The 18,877-nt window shown below is 31.3% G+C and overlaps 1 protein-coding gene across 1 annotated transcript; it reads right to left on the reverse strand.

Annotated features, from left to right (window-relative positions):
* Positions 1–15,430: 15,430 nt before the first annotated feature.
* On the reverse strand, positions 15,431–17,887 carry LOC128668048 (uncharacterized). Its single transcript, XM_053740206.1, has 3 exons — positions 17,485–17,887; positions 16,348–17,397; positions 15,431–15,771 (listed from the first exon to the last, which is right to left on the reverse strand). The coding sequence occupies exons 1-3, from the start codon at positions 17,885–17,887 to the stop codon at positions 15,431–15,433; spliced, it is 1,794 nt and encodes a 597-aa protein (XP_053596181.1).
* Positions 17,888–18,877: the final 990 nt, after the last annotated feature.

An 18,877-nucleotide genomic window follows, 5' to 3' on the forward strand; every position in this document is an offset into this window, starting at 1 on the left:
TCATAAAACTCAGAGTCGGTGTAAGTTTTAATTGTAAGAGTAGGAAGAGAAAGGATAAATTTTATAAATAAATTAGATTTATTAATTACGACAATATTCACCTTTATTTAATTTACAAACCTTGCAAATAAAACCTTACAATTTCAATAAACATAAACCTTTGACCTTTATACCTTATAACTTTTCATACCTTTTAACTTTATACCCAATACTTTTTGACCTTAAAACTTTTAGACCTTATAACAATTAAAACATATATATATTTACCAATTACCTTTAGCGACTAAAAATACTTAGAACTAAATAGCCACTACTTTGGCATCGCACACACACTCTCACTCGATTAAAATTATTGCCAACCACCTTTGGACTTACAACTTTAATTAAAATCGTTTACCTCACGAATTAATTATTTATTACAATATTAATTTTAAAATCTTATCTACACGCGCACTCACTCGAGTCCCCTGGACTTTTTTGTTCACACACACTGAATTTAACATGGTTGTTTCCGCCACGGTTTTTCAATAAATTAATCAATTAAAAGTCTGAGAATTTATTATTATTAATTAATTAATTTTAATTTTCCTCCTTTTCAACAACTAAACATTAATTACTCAATTTAACATCGATCCGAAATCACCATACGTAATACTTCGAGTTTTGGTCAGTAAATTTCATCACCGTTTTTCCCGATACTCGCTTCACTGAAAGTTCCGCCATCCTTACTCGCGGTTACTCGACTTCTTACTTTACGGTCTTTAATTTTCTTTATAACTATTTTATTCTCGGTACTGTTATTTATTAATAAATTATTGATTTTATTTATTAATTAACTAATATACCTCGGATAAATTAATCAAACGTTTATTTATTACTCGAATTATATATTGACGTAAATTAATATTTTAATAATTTTATTTATTTCAATTAATACTTAATTTCTTACAACACGGACTAGATCACGAAATTTCTGGCTTGTGTTCTACACAATCGGCCTAAAAATTTCTACGACGTAATAATTTCGGCAATGGCTTGGAATTGTAAACGACGCCCTGGTCCCGGCAATTGAGCCTGGATCCGGTTAGACAACATCTGGCTTAATTTTAATTTAATCAATTTTATAACTACTTCATTATTACGGGCCTAGACACGGATTACCCCGACGAACAACTAAGTATTTATTGAATTAAATTAATATTGTGGCTTAGGCCTAGAAAAATTAATTTAATTAATACCTGATCTTTTCCTGAAGCGGTATTCTCTTGCATCTCCTCAGGTTCCTTGTCTGTTATGACGTTCGTCACGTCCGGTTCCGTGTCTCGTCTTTCTTTTTTCCTCGTACCCTTCTGCTCTCGTACCTTCTCGTTTGTTTTAAATCTTTTTGCTGGCTCCTTCACCTGCTTTCCCAAATAATTAATAAGGGTTATCAAGGATACCGGATAATGGCCTAGTATCTATAATAATTATATCTATAATCACTTAGTTCCACAATTAGAAGCCAAGTCTGAGATAATTAATTACGTGTATTTTTGAGCGTCCGGCTGGTCGTCTGATCTATCCGGTAGGGTGTCTCGGCCTCGGTTCATCCTGCACTTATAATTGTGCACCCACTCGCCCGAATTCGGCAACTTCTGGAAAACTTAGACACTCCTACTTACTACTAAGTGGGACTGACAGACAAGCTCCAACTATTTCTGCTCGGGACGACAGTCGCACTCTACCCCGGATAACCCTGGGGCAGTAATGGACTATATCGACCGTGCGCATGATAGAAAATCATGGTAACCGAACGTGGGAAATTTGAATTTTCCCTGTTACATTTAAAAATTCAAACAATTATTTTAACCGTGTATGGTTACATGGAAATTAAAGACTAGTAGGTATATAAAGTAATAGAATGTTAATTGATAAAACTTTAGTATTTTGTAAATTATCATCAATTCCTTATAAACAATATTATAAATTTTTTTTATTAACGATTGTTATAATATAATATAATAGAGCGGCTAATTATATTTCTTTGTATGTTTAAAAAAGTAGAAATTAAATAACTATTTTTAAGTTAAAACACATTTTAATATTAAAATCACTATAAAACTATTATATTTATTAGCATTATGCTACATCACATTTAATACTGTATACTGTCAATGATGTTCAGTTCAGTTACAAGTTTTATTGACTTTATATTATTGAGGAACTAAAAACTTGACAATAATAAAGTCTGATGTACACCGCTCACGTAACTTACATTTATAACATATATCACTAATGCAAAATCCTTGATTACTGAACGCGCAGCACGTCACGCGCAGAAATTTTATAAGTAGATGAATAAGAGGGTTTGGGCCCGAAATCAAAACAGTATCCTACCTTATCGATCCATGATAAGCGCGGATGTTGGTAATGTAGATCTGTTTTTATCGATATTTTGGGCTGTTGTAGGTAATGTAGATCTATTTTATCGATATTTGGGCCTTTTTTCTCATATATGTGGCAATGTAGATTTGTTCTTATCGATATTAGGGCTTGTTATCGGTAATGTAGATTAATTTTATCGATATTTTGGGCCTTTATTCTCATTGATGATAATGTAGATTTGTTGAGACTTGCTCATGATAATGCAGGCTTGGTTAAAGCCTGATCATGGTAATGCAGATTTAATTGGAACTTGATAATGGTAATGATTTCGTTGGGACCTGTTTCCGCTGATCGATAAAAGCAGATTTTTGGGACTTAGTGCATATTCAAGAACTTTTTAGTATATATATTTTTGAATTTTTACTGTTTTACGTAGGATTGGAGGGGGTCTAACATTCGAAAATTATCTCGAATTTTCTACGCATAAATTGGTGGGGATTCATTTTTTATTTTGAATTGTTCTAGACCTTTGAACAGCTGTAAGGGTTTATGACCAAAAATTCCAAAGTTTTTCTGAGAATATTGTTTATTTTGTTAGAAGAAGGGGGATGAACGGTTGATTGAACCGGTTTTGGGCCAATCATTTTTAGTCTGTATCCCCACAACGATTATTTTTTAGAGGGGGTTGCCATTATAAAACTCATGCTTTCTTGTTAAGTCTTCCTAGTTATAGCTGTGCTAAATGGAGGAGCTAAGTGATAGTGAAAAACATTTTTTACGTATTAGTCATCCGGGTATGATAGACACTGATGAAATAGTTGAAAATTATTTTGGTGACATATGTCCAGAATTTATTGGTTCTTTTCTTAGTGATCTATTTTCATCTTATAAAAATTTAGATATAATCAGAAGCAAACGAGATTCGTCTTGCCCAAGTTGCATTGCTCTGAAAGTTTCGATAAAGAACTTATATTAAATCATTCAAAATCTTGAAAAATTAGAGAGTCGCATAGTTGATAAATAAATAACAATGGAGTATATAGTGGATTTCGTTGGTTATATAGTTTCCAATGGAAAATTTATTGTTAAGGAATCATGTGTCGTTGATATTTATAACCTAAATAATGCAAATGGTGTGTATCAATGCAAAATTTGCGTATTTAAACTACCTATCCAGTACACTGACACTGTGATTGTGCAACAAAGTGAAGATCAAGATGGAAATCGTCATGGTATTCACTGGGATACTGGTGATCATCCTCATGAATCATTGCAACCTATGGTAAAACAACTAGTTCAGAATGCGCGATATTTTTATGTACAAGGACCAACAATGCAAAAACGACTCGAAGAAATGATTGATTATGCAGTCCCAGTTATTGATTTAGAACAAATGAGATTTTTTTTGATTGATAATCTCGAAAACATGAACAGACCTCGATGTGCATTCAGATTCAACCACACCAAACTTGGACATTATGCTTGTTCATATGAAACTGTTCAGCAGCTAAAACAATGGTTTTTGAAATATTGGGGCTGTAATCCATCATATGAGAAATCAGTACAGTTACTCTATCAACTATCAGATTTGAGAAAAATGGATGCAGTTGACATCACTTGTCTTGATGATGTGTTCATTCTCCATTTTGCTCGATCTTAAATACGATTTGTCTGGGATAAACTACCAATTGTTACGTCCAGACTATTTTCGTTTGTTTATATATTATTTCATCTTATTTTATTTTATTTAAATCTTACATTTTATGTTTTACTTAACATTTTGGCTGACATTAGGAAACTTGTTCAAACACCTAATCTATATTTCAATATTATATTGGGTGAAAAGGAATTTTAATCCTCACCCAGGGTCAGAGTGGCTGCTGACGCACTTTCTTATCGCCAGCACACTCTAAATAAGACCTAAACTAAATAATACATATCTGTAATAAATTTTTGAATGTTTTCCAAATTGAAAAAACATTTAAAAATAAATTATGGTGTTTGAACAAGTGAATAGTTAAACAAACAAGCAACAAGGTTTCCATTAAGATAATAAAACCATTTAAAAGAGAAAGCGACGTAGACAAAAATGATAATAGAAAATTTAAAATCTAAATAATAAACATTCAAACAAAATTTATTAAGTAACCAGAATGAGTAAAAACATAAAAATAATAAAAATATAAAATGACCATAGGTAATAATATTAATCAATTAATTATTGGAGAGGAAATTAATCCACAAATTATATATTCTATAAGAGTGATATAAATTGTAAGTCGTAAAACTTATATTGTTTATAAAATGATGCAGCTCACGACCAATACGATTTACACGATTCTTAAAATGGTGTAATTTATAATTGATACTATTCTTGACAAAATGCCGTTTATAGAATGAGATAAATTACAAACGATAAAATAGTATAGTTTAGAAAACATAATGTAGTTTATAAAATTATCATTTATAAATAATATAGTTTATAAAACCCACAGAATGATATAGCTTATGAACATAATGTAGTTTATAAAATTATCATTTATAAATAATATAGTCTATAAAATTATCATTTATAAATAATATAGTTATAAGATTTACAAGATGGTATAATTCAACAATAATATAACAATATAAAAAAAAAAAATAATTTATCCAATAAGGCTAAAGGGCGGGTTGTGGAGGACCCATGTAGAGGGGGGTCCGAAGCAACTACGTCAGCGGGAAAAACAATGTGGAAGGGATAGTGCGGCCCCGAAACAATGGGTTTTCGGAAGGAGGTGGAAAAAGTTGGATGGACACGGCAGAGCGTAGGCGTGGAAATTCCCCCAAACTTACGGAATTGGGTCCACCCGAAAAAACCGCTATATCTAGGCAGATTTCACATGTACTCGCTCTCTCGTGTCCTGACCAGCCTAGTGTAAAGTTCAGCAATAGAAAAGAATAAGTGTCGAGCAGAAAAAAAAAACGTGAGCGAAAACTAGATAAGTAAACCAGCGTACTACATAAAAAGAAAATCCAGGTACGATTTTTAATTATATAAACTCAAATCAATTGATAATATACCTCGTCTCCGATTTACTTCAAATTGTTTTTCCAAAGGTGTTTCAAATAGTTTCGCCATATTAATAGATGATTTTAAAAATCATCTTGCGCTAATTAAGTTACAATTTAATTTGAAACTGCAATTTAGAATCGTGATTCCTTTTTATTCTCTAGTTTTAATCCGTTAACCGTGATCTTCGGAATATATTAAAAGATATCTGAATTGTAGTTGTTACGATTAGGGGTTAAATCCAACATTGTATAGAAAGAAAAAAAAAAAAACACAATCTTCAAACCTCAAAATTTTGTAATTAAGTTGGCAATATAATTAAGATCAAACATTTTAACATCGTGTTATTAATTTAAAAATAAACCTATTCTCCTTAAATTAAGGTCTCTGGGGTTCCCGGTCTATAGGCTTCGGCTTGGGCCAAATACCTATACAACATTCATTTATGTCAATTTCGGACATAACACAATTAATCTAAAACAGAACTTTAAAATTATGGACTATAAGTTTTGCATTGAGCATAATTCAATTACAAGTCCTGATTATGATGTCCCAGAAATTTATCTTTATCCTTACAAAAAAGATTGTACTAAGTGTGAAGAACTAAAAGATGCATTAAAATAATTATAAATGCATACTTAACATTTATTTCAAACTTATATAATTATATGTACTTTTCATGCTGTATTGATTGATTATGTGAATTGGGTATAAGCAAAAATAAAATTTATTAAAACATATTTTTATTTGTTAAAAAATTTATTTATTTCTTTCAACCTTGTTATCTAATACAATAATTATTAAGTTAATTTTCTTACAGTACTACTTAATGGATTATATTCAATAATACGATCGTGCAGAATTAAGCAGTATGCTGACGTCTGATCGGGAAACTGATCATTTGATTCAAATTCAACACAAATGTCAACTGGTCCAGATTTGATTGATTCATTTTGTTTTGAACAATCAATAATGTAGAGTGGTGCTTCTTCCAAAAATCCTGCTTTAGTTAACAATGGTTCCAGCTCTTTATTATAGCATGACGTTTAAAAATTAGTATACATATCATACAATAAAGCATACTGATTGCGATTAATGTTTAGATTCAAATTTCCATATGGTTAACTTTGAGAATTAAGGAAAACTTTTACATCTCGGATATTACAATGATCAAAGTGACTGGAATTTTTCGTCTCAATATTTTTTCTCGCAGTTTGAAACCCTAGAACCAAATATCGTGGTTTTTCCAATTGCGTTGAAGTTTTAATAGGCCAAACACGTTTCGTTGTTTTCGGAAGTAGTGGATATTCATATAATTGCCATGTACGGTAGCTTAATGGAATAGCTGGATCATTTGCGATAAAACTAAGTGCTTGAATCTTCTGTTTATCCGACATTGTAATGTATGGTACATTCCATTCCACTTTATTAAGAACTATTTTAACTTTTTCAGCAGCCTCTCGAGCAGCAGGTGTATGTAGATATGAGTTAATATCAGTGTTTGATCTTATGAGAATTAATTCATGCTAAGCATTCATAATAATCCGATTATAATTTTCAGCGAATCCAAGTAATAAACTCAGCGGTATAGAAATATCAAAATATCCGTCACCATTAGTCAATTCATCATCAGTTTGTAACCACCCGAAGTTTTCCATTACATTAGCCTGTCCGGGAGTTAAAGATATATAATTCTTCATAAGACTTGTAACTCCAACATTCTTGCATCTATCAATTTCGATAGCATTCAATTCGTAGCGTATTTTTTCAAACATGTGACAAATGGCCATGTTAACCAACTGCATAGTTTCACTAACAGCAGTGCCATCTTCTTCCGTAAATCTCCCACTAATGTGTAAAGCACTCTTACTCGGTAGAATGCATAAATCTTGATGTTGAATACTGATTCTTATTTCATCACCATTATTAAATGTTGTTGAAGCATAAGGTTGATGTGAATGAACCTCATAGTGAGAAATCGATTCGTCGAAGATTATTGGTTTTTGGATGTTTAAGATTTCCGCCATGGTAGTATAATGCAGCACAAATTGATTTTTCTTATTTTACCGATCTTCCACGTAATTTTAATCCCAGGCATTTGAAAAATTGGGCGTTCTGAGATGTTAGCACCCTGACAAGGACACGACGACTGATGGGATTTAGGCATGATGCTTGACTTTTATAACTACTTCCAATTTTTTTATCAAATACAATCCCCATTATTTCACTGATTTTATATGCAATCTTATTGTAATCGTTTCACCACGAAAATTCACCAAATTCCCATCTTAATCAACAATTCGCAGCTGAAGATTGTGTATTGACTGTACTGCGACTGGTAAGTAAATGATGTGGGATGGTACTTCGATGATCTTATATCCTGGTGCAACACTTGGGAAAAACTCATGAACTGTGTGAACTTTACGGTTATTCATATATGCACCAGTAGTAATATTGCACTCAACTCGCAGTGCATTGATTTTTAGGATTTTTATTGGTAAATCGGATTTGTGTAAAAGGTATGGCGCAAGTCGGCGATTTCCAAATCCCAATAATGATGCGATAGAATCTTTCGGCTCAAAATTTACAATTTGATTACATTTAATTTCACTATGTAATTCATTGTTATTTGCTCTAATACTCAATTCTACTCCCTCAGGTAATTCCTTTATTAAATACTTTTCAATGTCACGTAGTTCATAACTTCCGGTTGGTATTGTTATAATTTTATCTGCTTCCTTCCCATTTATGCTGGATAAATACAACTTATTACAACCTTAATCGATATAAGGTATAGAATTGAATGTTAACAACTTTACAAGCCCCAAGACATAACTTTTCCCAGGCGATAATTCAATGGGTGGAAAATATTGAGCTTCCAATGTGGAGGTCGCTCCAGATAGTGTTAACGTCAGCGAATCAGCCATGAATAAACACATTTTATACTCGCCTCATATATTTATAATTGATTATTTCGAAATTTGAGACACAAGTGTCTCAACACATAACGGTATCATAATCTTGATATTTCTGATGATTATATTTCACGCTACCAACATCGAGATATTTCATGAGTTCATTTGGTGGTTGAAGGTTACCAAAACTGTCAAAATAAATGACGTCATCACCATTCTTCTTGTATGCAACCCAATGAGTTCCACCACCATTTTTATCATCTAGATTTATGATTGCTGATTCCATTTTCCATGGACCAGATTTTGGTAAATTATTTCTCATGAAAACACCTCGGAAATATGGAATTTTTGAATCCTTTGCATATTTGAATAAATCAGAATTGGTGAGAGCTCGATGAGGTAGCGTTACATGTTTTTTGAAGGAGGACTTAAATATACTCCCATTCCAGACTTATATTGTGACAAGTATAACCCTTTTCCCAAGGCTATAGCTTCCATTGTTGAATTATGCCGTTTAGTCTCCTCCAATTTACGTTTAGCAGTCTTGGCAGCATCCACAGCTCTAGCGATACCAGCAGCGCCCCCAGCTAATGCACCAGTAGCACTTAAACCAGCAAGAATTGGTATTAAAAATGGTAGCAATCCACCTACTTTTAATGGTGGTATGGGTAATACACGCGATGATCGTATATTTTTTTTCCCACCAACCATTTTTACAGCTTCACGAGCACCCCGTAATGCAGACTTTGTCACGTAGCGATTCAAATTATTTGATTTTATTTAGTTCTAAGTTAATTATCGTAATTATATATTTGAGTTTGAATCGTTACGCAGGCATTCCGCCATTTCGCCGATGAGACGGCAGTCCGTGCACGGTGCTCGCGCATGCGCGAAGGGTATGAAAGAGCACATGTGTGATTTAATTTTATTTTTATAATTTATGATCTGAAACAAACGCGTGACTTTTGTTTATTTTAAGCATTTATTTATAATTTTGAATTAGTTGGGATGCATAATCCAGCGTTATATTATGCCCCTAAAATTGTCAACATATTACTTTGTTCAAACTTGTCATCCAACTGAGGACGTCAAGTGATGTTTAATATTTGGGCTATTATTATTTAATTTATTATCCGATATAAAAGATATAGATGAAAAGTTCATATATTTAGTTAATTAATTATGTATCATTCAGATGTCTGAGGATTTATGTTTTATATTTTATATTTGTAATTTAAGTAAGGCCCAGGGCTGACAAAAGCAATTAAAATAAAACTTAAGGGCGACGGTAGTGCCATGTGTGCGACGACCAACAGGTGGAGGTTTAGACAATTAATTCAGAAAGATACTGATAAGCATTGTGTACGGATGTGATTTTTTTTTGTCGCTAAGCAATAAAGTTTTTTTTGAAAATAAGTAAAGTTCACCGGGTGAATTAATTCGAATAATAGATATTGTTATTCCATTATTATAATATTTATTATTATTTTGCTGATTCTTGCGTCTTTTGAGTAAGTACTTTGTATTTCTGTTCGCTGGATAATATTTTTCATTTGGTAACCTCCCCCGGTAGTTGTTGGTCGCCGCGGAGAAAATTATTTATTTGTATTCATTATTTATTTATTGAATGATACATGAGAGAATTATTATTAATTATCATTAAATATTATTTCGTATGGTGGTGAAAATATTTGGTAATCAAATATATATATATATATATATATATATATATATATATTGATAAAGCGTACGCAACGTCGTAAAACGTTGCCGGTACATACTTATATATATATATATATATATTGGTAGTATATATAGCTATACAACACACGCAGTACTTATAAATTCCTCAAGCACTGATGTCAGCACTCGGATGAAAAATTCCCGAGTTAATATAATTATTATTTTTCTATTTTATTTAGAATATCTGTATAATATTATCAATTATTATTAACGTTTATTATTATTTAACATAATTGCATAGCATTATATTATTTTATTTTGATTATATGTACCCCAGCGGTAAAAATTATTAACGAAATTTTGATGCTAAAATTGTTATTTAACTTTATATGTTATACACTTATAAATTGGTAATACCGAGGAATTTATCCTTTTGAGTGTGAGTGAGGAAAAATTCTGTGTCTTTCTCCCTCTCAAGCGTGTTGAGAGATAAAATAAAGTAAAATTATTATTATTATTCCTTTTTATTGTCTGGAAAAATTTAAGTAAAATAATTGGTTTCTTTTATTTAATAATAAAATTAACAGTGTTAATTAAATTAAATTATATTTATTTTGGGTTGAATTTATATAATGTTATTATTTTTTTTATAACTATCGAGTGTCATTATTGTGGTTAATTTAACAAAAACTAATTATTGTAAAATACTATTAATTATATTGTCTATTGTTTAAAATTAAAATACGGAAACCAACAGCTGTCGGGGAAAATTTAGTATTTATTTTCCTGGATCTTCTTCCTACTGCTTATTTCATTTTTCTTATATTACTTATTATTTGTAATATAATTATTTATTATATATTTACTATTCTTCTTTTTCTTATTATTATTCATTTTATTTTATTTTTCTCAATTGTTTGTCCGCTTTGTCGTGAATCACTTGCTCGGATTTTTCCTCGTAGATTTTCCCCCTGAATTGAATATTGTCCGTTTTAGGATAAACGGTCTGGCGCCTGCGTGCACTAACCCAGCCTGAGGAGCTGGTTCAGGCAATCCAAGAGTTTAATATTTATAATTTTATTATTATTTATAACTTATTATTTATTTTAATTTGAAGGAAACATTTAAAATCATTTATTAGCAATATTTATTATTATTCATTGTTATTATTTTAACACGTGGGTGACCGCATACGGTTTACCGGTTGATCCGCGTCTCCGTCGCGGAAATTAATTACGGTTTACGTTATAACTTGAACGGTGAAATGAGTACACCGTCGTTTATCGTTTTTTCAGCTGATTTTATAATTTGTCGGATGGGAACAAGTCGTTTTTTTTTCTTTACTGTCTTTTTCTTCTTTTTACTATTTCTTTTAGACTTCCCCCTCTCTATTTTCAACTTCTTTTTAACTGTAGCCATCTTTTTCATGCCTATACCCAAACTTCTCTTTACTCTCATAGTTTTATTGACTCCCCAAGCCACAGCTTTTTCACCAAGGCTAGCATCTTTTGCATGAAGACGTTGTAAAGCTTTTTCAGCAAGCTCTTTATCAGCCGCATGACGTGCTGCCATATTGTCAGGATTTTTAGAATAAGCAATGTCATGAGCTTTACATGCTCTGTCCAGAGGATTTATACCTGGATCACCTCGAGCTAATCTTTTCGTGAATTTTGTACCAGGTCCACAGTACTGATATCCCGGCACATGTAATTCTATCGGTAGTTTATTTATAACACTGTTGATAAAACCTTTACCACGTTTAGTTTCAACTTTACTAATACGTCTGCTCTTAGCCATTGCAGATCTATGACTAATCTCAATCGTATAAATACTCGGTACTTATAAGCATATTGTTGAGTCAGAATTGAGTCATCAGCAGATTAACATAGTATTTAGTGTCATCTAAAATAATTCGAAATGAAGTTTGAAAAACAGGCAGTAAAATTACCTGTGATCAATTTTGATCAAATAATTCAAGGTGATGAGAAAAAAATTCAAAAACGTCATGGTTCACTACTACCAAAGACTGTTCGAGCAGTCCTTTGTGGGCCATCGAATTGTAGAAAAACGAATGCACTCCTTGCACTTATTACTCATCCTAATGGTTTGAGATTTGAGAACATTTATGTATATTCGAAATCATTGAATCAGCCTAAATATAAATTCTTAGAGTCAGCACTACAGCCTATAGAAGGAGTTGGATACTTCCCATTTAATGATCATGAATCAGTTGTTAATCCAGATGATGCACAACCGAATTCGCTTATGATATTTGATGACGTAGCTTGTGAGAAGCAAGATCATGTCAGAGCATATTTTTGTATGGGGCGGCACAAAAATGTTGATAGCTTTTATCTCTGTCAAACCTATACACGTATACCAAAACATCTGATACGTGACAATGCCAATTTTCTTGTACTTTTTCGTTACGATGAAATGAATTTGATGCACATATATGATGATCATGTGAATACAGATATGCGCTACAGTGAATTCAACGATTTATGTTCAGCATGCTGGAATGATAAGGAAAGTGATAATAAACACGAATTTGTTGTTATTGATAAGGATAGTGAATTAAATAATGGACGTTATAGAAAAGGTTTTGATTGTTTTATAAGTATAAATTAATCATACTCTATACAAATTGATCCAGTCATAAATAACATTCAAGTGTGCAAACATGGCGTGTAGAAATATTTCTCAGCAGGAAGATATGCTGCTTCAGATATCTAAAGTCAGTGATGCAATAAGACAGAAGCATAAAATATTAAAAGTTGATAAAGATACTTCTGAACAAGCTGCAAGTGAAATGTTTGAACCTATAGTGACGCCGTTAAGGACATTAGTTGAGAATTCTAAAGTTTTGAAACATGAAATTAAAGAAGAAGCTGTGGAAAACGTTCCGTTAAAGAAACGCGAACATAATGACTATCCAAGTAACTAACAAACTGTTTATACTAATGACAGTGAAATATATGATGGTCAAAATACTTTTGATGACTTAAATGGTGGTGGTACTAGTACCACCAACTTGGACGAAACCATTATATCAGATCCCGCAATCTCTGCAAGTACACCGCCGAAATATCATAGCTCCATCTCCAAATACATTAAAATGTTAAATAAAAAAAATCCTAAAGGCTTAGATGCAAGATTTTGGATTCGTAAAAAAAATAATCAATTATTTTTTGAAAATTCACCTGTCCAATTTGGTGATAATACAATTTCAGTGAATACTCAAAGTTATGTCTTATCACCAGGTCTTATAGAATTATTATTTAAAAGTGATCCACATGAAAAATCTATTACAAAAAATGATTTAGATGTATATCACAAACTGATCATTTCCACAAACACACACAGGAGAAATTATGAATCCGAAAGAAGTCTTTATGTTGAAAGGAGTTCTAAATATATTAAATATACTGCTGACTATGTTCAGTCACCAATAAAAAAGGGTAAAGGACTACCAGACTTAATGACTGTTTCAAAGAAGCGAAAATATATGGATTATATTTATTGGGATAATCCTAATGAACTCGTAGATCGCCTTCGTCTATTGATGGCATCTCAAACAGCTGGCAACTCTAGCATTCGAATGGGATAATTTCAATTATTGAAGAGCTGCGTGAAGCTGAAATTATTTATTAAGAAAGACATTGACAATAATTCATCATTTATAACATAATATTCGAGAAGAGAGGGTCATCAAAATGGGTATCGATATATTTGGACGTGTATCTTCCCAATCGAATCAGACACAATTTAAAGGTTGCAGTAGTGGTGTTGGACCACCTGGAAAAGCTTTCAAGTTAACAAATGATGGGCAGTTCGACTTAGACCAAAAGAAGTTATGTAATGTTGCTGAACCTAAGAATGAAAGTGATGCGGTCACATATAATACTATGAAAGCTGCAATAAACCATATTGACGATAAATACAAAACTGTAAGCCAACAAGTTGATAACCTCATGAAGACATCTAATGTCGAGCCAATGGATCAACTAAAAATTGCAATAAAACAGGAATTAGACAATGTGAAAACAATTAGTGAATATAATAAATATCGTATAACTGATCTTGAAGATAAAATAACAGTTGAAATAGTTAAGCTAGAGGATAAAATGACGAGTAAAAATCCAGACCTCATTATTGAATTGGCAACCAAAGTGAATGCATTAGAAAAACTTGTTAGTGAACAGATTCAACATATCGAACAGCTATCAACTCGTGTAACAACAGTTGTGAGATCCATAGTCCGCGATACTCAAACTATAGCAGATATTGATCGTAGGCTATCTAAACTTGAAAAACATGGAAAGTAAGAAGAAAGTCATAGCTCAAGAGCTTCACAAACCAGCACGAAAAAATGATACTCGTCGTCATGTTGACATCCGAGGACTCGATGAAACTTGGCAAGCTGATTTGGTAGAAATGATATCATATAGTTCTGTAAATAGTAGATTTAAATATCTACTGACAATTATAGACGTATTCTCAAAGTACGCTTGAGCGGTTCCTATTAAAATCAAAAGTGCTGGCGATGTCAGAAATGCTATGAAGTCTTTCTTACAACAAGGGAGGCATACTAAAAATCTACACGTTGACCAAGGCAAGGAGTTTTACAATAAAGAATTCAAAGATCTCATGAAAAGTCATAAAATTCATTTGTACTCGACATTTAGCAACCTAATAGCATCTATATGTGAACGTTTTAATCGAACTCTAAAAAATAAAATGTGGCAAGAAATCACAGCTCAAGGTAGTTATCGATGGATCGATATGCTTAAAAACTTAGTTGATGCATACAACAATACCAAACATCGCACAATCAAAATGAAGCCTATTGATGTAACGGCTGAAAATGAAAAACAACTATTCAAGATTTACAAACCCCTTCAAATCCATCAACCGTTGAATAAAAAGAAAAGCAAGTTTAAAGTTGGCGATAAATGCGGATAAACAAATACAAGCACGTTTTCGAAAAAGGTTATACACCAAATTGGACAACAGAAATATTCACAATAAAAAGCGTGGAAAATACTAATCCAACAACGTACAACTCACTGATTATCAAAACCAATCAATCGAAGGTGGATTTTACAATGAAGAGCTCAGTAAAGTCAAATATCCTGATGTCTACATTGTAGAAAAAATAGTGAAAAAGCGTGGAAATAAATATTTTGTAAAGTGGTTAGGATTTGATAGCTCACATAATAGCTGGATAGACGAATCAGATTTTTGAAAACTTTTTTGTTTTAAAGATAATTTTTATATGAGATGTATTTGAATGAATAAATAAAACAATTTTTTCTATATAAATGTTTTATTTATTTTTTGTATGACTATTTTTTTTTTTTTTTTTTTTTTTTTACAAACTTTAATTTACAAGTGAAAAATTAATAATTATACATCATTTTTCTACTTCCATATATCCCCATGGCAGTGTATCTGTTGAATTTTCAAGCAAACGTCTTTTATCATCATTCCAACTTAATGCTAATTTTTGTTGTAAAACCGTTCTAACAACATGTTTTTCACTTTTGATTAACCATTCTTTTTCTACAACGTTGCAATGTTCTAAAAGACATTTTTTAAAATCATCAAACTCAATCCTTCTTAAAGTTGAACCTTTAACCCCTTTAGCTCTTTTTTTAACTTTATTATTTTTATGTTTTCTATTTGTATAAAGCTTGGCTCTTAAACCTATAAATTCCTCCATAATTTTACCATTATTTTCATCTTTCATAAGACCTAATAATTTTTTATTTTTTAATGGAATATTATATACATTATTAGGTAAATAATCAGATGTATCAAATTTATGAATGTTACGTTTAATAATTTTGTATATATTAGGCACTGTAAAATAATAAATAAGACTATCAGTATCTGTATACATTAATTTTGAGGTATCATTATGAAAATTTTTTTTTACATAGTTATAATGAAAATCATAGATGAATGTCTTAGCTAAATCAAGTATACTAAATCCAATATATATGGGTTTTGTAAAATGTACATGAACGTTTTTTAATTCAATTATTACAATGTCTTCGCCAAAAACAGTTAAACAATGAAAGTTAGGTTTAGAAATTAGAGATTTTGCACCAAAACGTCCTGTCCATTCTGTAACTATTTTAATTTCTTTATGTTTTCTAACATTTTCCATTGTTTTCCCAAATACAGCATTATTCATAAGCTTAAAAAAGTTTTTCTCAAATTCATTCTTCGCATTTTTACGGCAATCAGTATTTTTATCAATGTATGGTTGTAACCAAGCTGATTGTTCGAAGCTTAGAACACGATGAACTCTTACGATCCTCATACCTAACTGAAGACACTGCTGTAAATTCTTATAATGAATAACATATTTTTCTTTTGAATATAAAGTAGTAATTAATTTAGATTGCTTACGGTTTGGTGGTACAAAATGCTCAGGATATAATGGTGGTAGATCTTTATGCAGATCATGAAGCTCTATTGGATATTCTAAATCTACCTCTAGTATAAAACCGTTTGATTCGTTTGAATTAAAAATAATATCTATATTATCCACAGTTATATCTTCAACCCATTTGAATGACTTACATGGTAGGGGCATGCTCATTGCAGCTCCATATAAGTTATTCACATCAAAATACATTAAATAAGATTCAGGTTTATTTGGATCAAAGTCATCACCCATAAATCGATTATTAGCTACAGCATGGCGATTTGTACACTGTGACACACCACCTCTTATACCTTTTTCTATAAATAATACCATTTCAGCATCATCTAGCAGTTCTAATTGAATACCAGTGAGCTTTAACATAGCATCAAAGGCTAATCCTGGTGCTGTATAATAATGGAGGGGATCTAAATTATAAGTATTATAGCAACTACGTCGAAAATTTTCAAAAATATCAGCTAATAATAAGACATCGGTTTTTAAATACAAATCAGAATATTCACCGAGTGTTTTAATATTAAATTTACTCCAAACTAATTTTGCATGATCATAATCTTCATCAGATATATTATTATCATTCAGTTTAGAATAAAAATATGATTTTTTAGGTAATTTATCTTCATTCAACTTTACTATAGAATCTATGTACTCATACGGAAATACTCCTTTACGAGTAGCTAAACTAAACTGTTCATGATCAGAGTAATACATTCGTGTAATTTGTTTATCATTATATGTAAGATATGATGCTAGTTTCTCTAGACCTGATGCCATAAATCGAAATGAGTCAATAAAACGCAATTCAACTAATGTATTTTTAATAGACTTTGTAAAAGATATATAACGTTCTTTATTAATAGGTAAAACAGTAACTGAACCTTTAAATCCGGTCACTAATGATTTAATAATAAAATGCGAATCGTAACCTGATAAGTTATGAAAAATAATAGGTATTTTATGAGATTGTTTGTAATTTAAATTGCATGAATCATGCGCAGGCCCATGATATTTGCCTGTGAAATGACAATGATCACGACATTTATTATTATTAGAATCGATTATTTTCCCGCAAATATGACAATCTTTTGTTTCGTTATGATATCTTTTTTCATCATTATTGAGCGGCTTCATAGGTATAGGGTTTTTAAGTTTAAAATCAACTTTTCGTCCTAAAATTTCCAACTCCTTAATAAACCATTCAATACAATCAGAAGAGCGTTTGAGCTCAAACTTTGATAACGACGAATCATAATTACATAAGACATAATAAGCTATACTATAAGGAACATGTTTTTCAGTACCATTATCAGATTCAAGAGTACATTCTAAATCAGCGTAGACAACAAATGGAACTGGATCTTTATATTTAAAATTTTTAAATTTCAATATTTTATTTTCTTTGTCAGGCAAGCTCATTCTAATCTTATTATGTTTAATACAGTCTAATTTATGCTTTTCTAAAGAATTTTAAAATCTAAAATGACACAAGCATCTCTCGTAAACATTTATCTTCAAGTTGTTCAACTTTTCAAATTTCAGAATGTCTTTAAGAGTAATAGGAAACTGAATATCCTTATAATTAAAAAGTGTGCTGAAATGTGGATATGATGATGTCCTTACTGGGTGAGTAGTTTCAGCACCATATACTGCAGCAGTTACACACCAAAGGAAACAAAATTAATCGTTATTTTAGATGTTGATAACAGCATTTTTATATTGTATATCTTTAGGTAAGGTGGTAAACGTTGATAACCCAGCTCTCAATGGGGCATATCTAGCGATGTTAATTGTTAAATTTATCACTTCCACTAAACTCCACCCTGAGTCTTTTTGATTTAACTTTTCAACTTTTTTCAATAAAACATCATACACACTACTAGCAAACCAGTTGTCAAGATCTGTCGTCGTCAATATGTCATCACTTGGAGTTTGAAATGTCTTTGTTTCCTCAACAGTCAATTCACTTTTAACATTTTCAAATTTACACATTAAAGTTGCACTGACTTTAAGATTTCCAATCCGCTGCATATTTTCTCGAATTTTATTAATTGTTAAACTTTTTGCATCATTCGAAAATGTTCTTAAATCAATATGTCCAATATTTACAATGCAGTCGGTTGTTATGCGATTCTGAAATGCGTTTTCCATATCTCGCCACTGAATTAGATTTCTAGAATTTAGATCTCCACCAACCATTTGATTACTTAATCGTAAAAACTTCTCATAATATGAATGTAATAGTGTAATGTTCGCTTGTATAGACCGTCTCTCTTGGACACTAACTCGAGGATTTAATAGGATACTATTAAATGATATGATAGTCTCACTACAAACATTACAAGCTCTGATGCTCATATCTCTACTGATAGGGTTGTGTGTTAAAAGATCTTCATATGTTTGAGCAAT

The sequence above is a fragment of the Microplitis demolitor genome, chromosome 6, assembly GCF_026212275.2.
Source record: "Microplitis demolitor isolate Queensland-Clemson2020A chromosome 6, iyMicDemo2.1a, whole genome shotgun sequence".
In the NCBI taxonomy this organism is placed as follows: domain Eukaryota; kingdom Metazoa; phylum Arthropoda; class Insecta; order Hymenoptera; family Braconidae; genus Microplitis; species Microplitis demolitor.

Excerpts from the sequence above, each read along its gene's own strand:
- LOC128668048 (XM_053740206.1), bottom strand. The coding sequence starts at position 17,887 with ATGAGCTTGCCTGACAAAGAAAATAAAATATTGAAATTTAAAAATTTT. Across the intron at positions 17,398-17,484 it reads TGATCATTGTCATTTCACAG|GTTACGATTCGCATTTTATT; the intron begins GCAAATATCATG and ends ATAACTTATCAG. Across the intron at positions 15,772-16,347 it reads ACAGCAGTGTCTTCAGTTAG|GTCTTATGAAAGATGAAAAT; the intron begins GTATGAGGATCG and ends AAAAATTATTAG.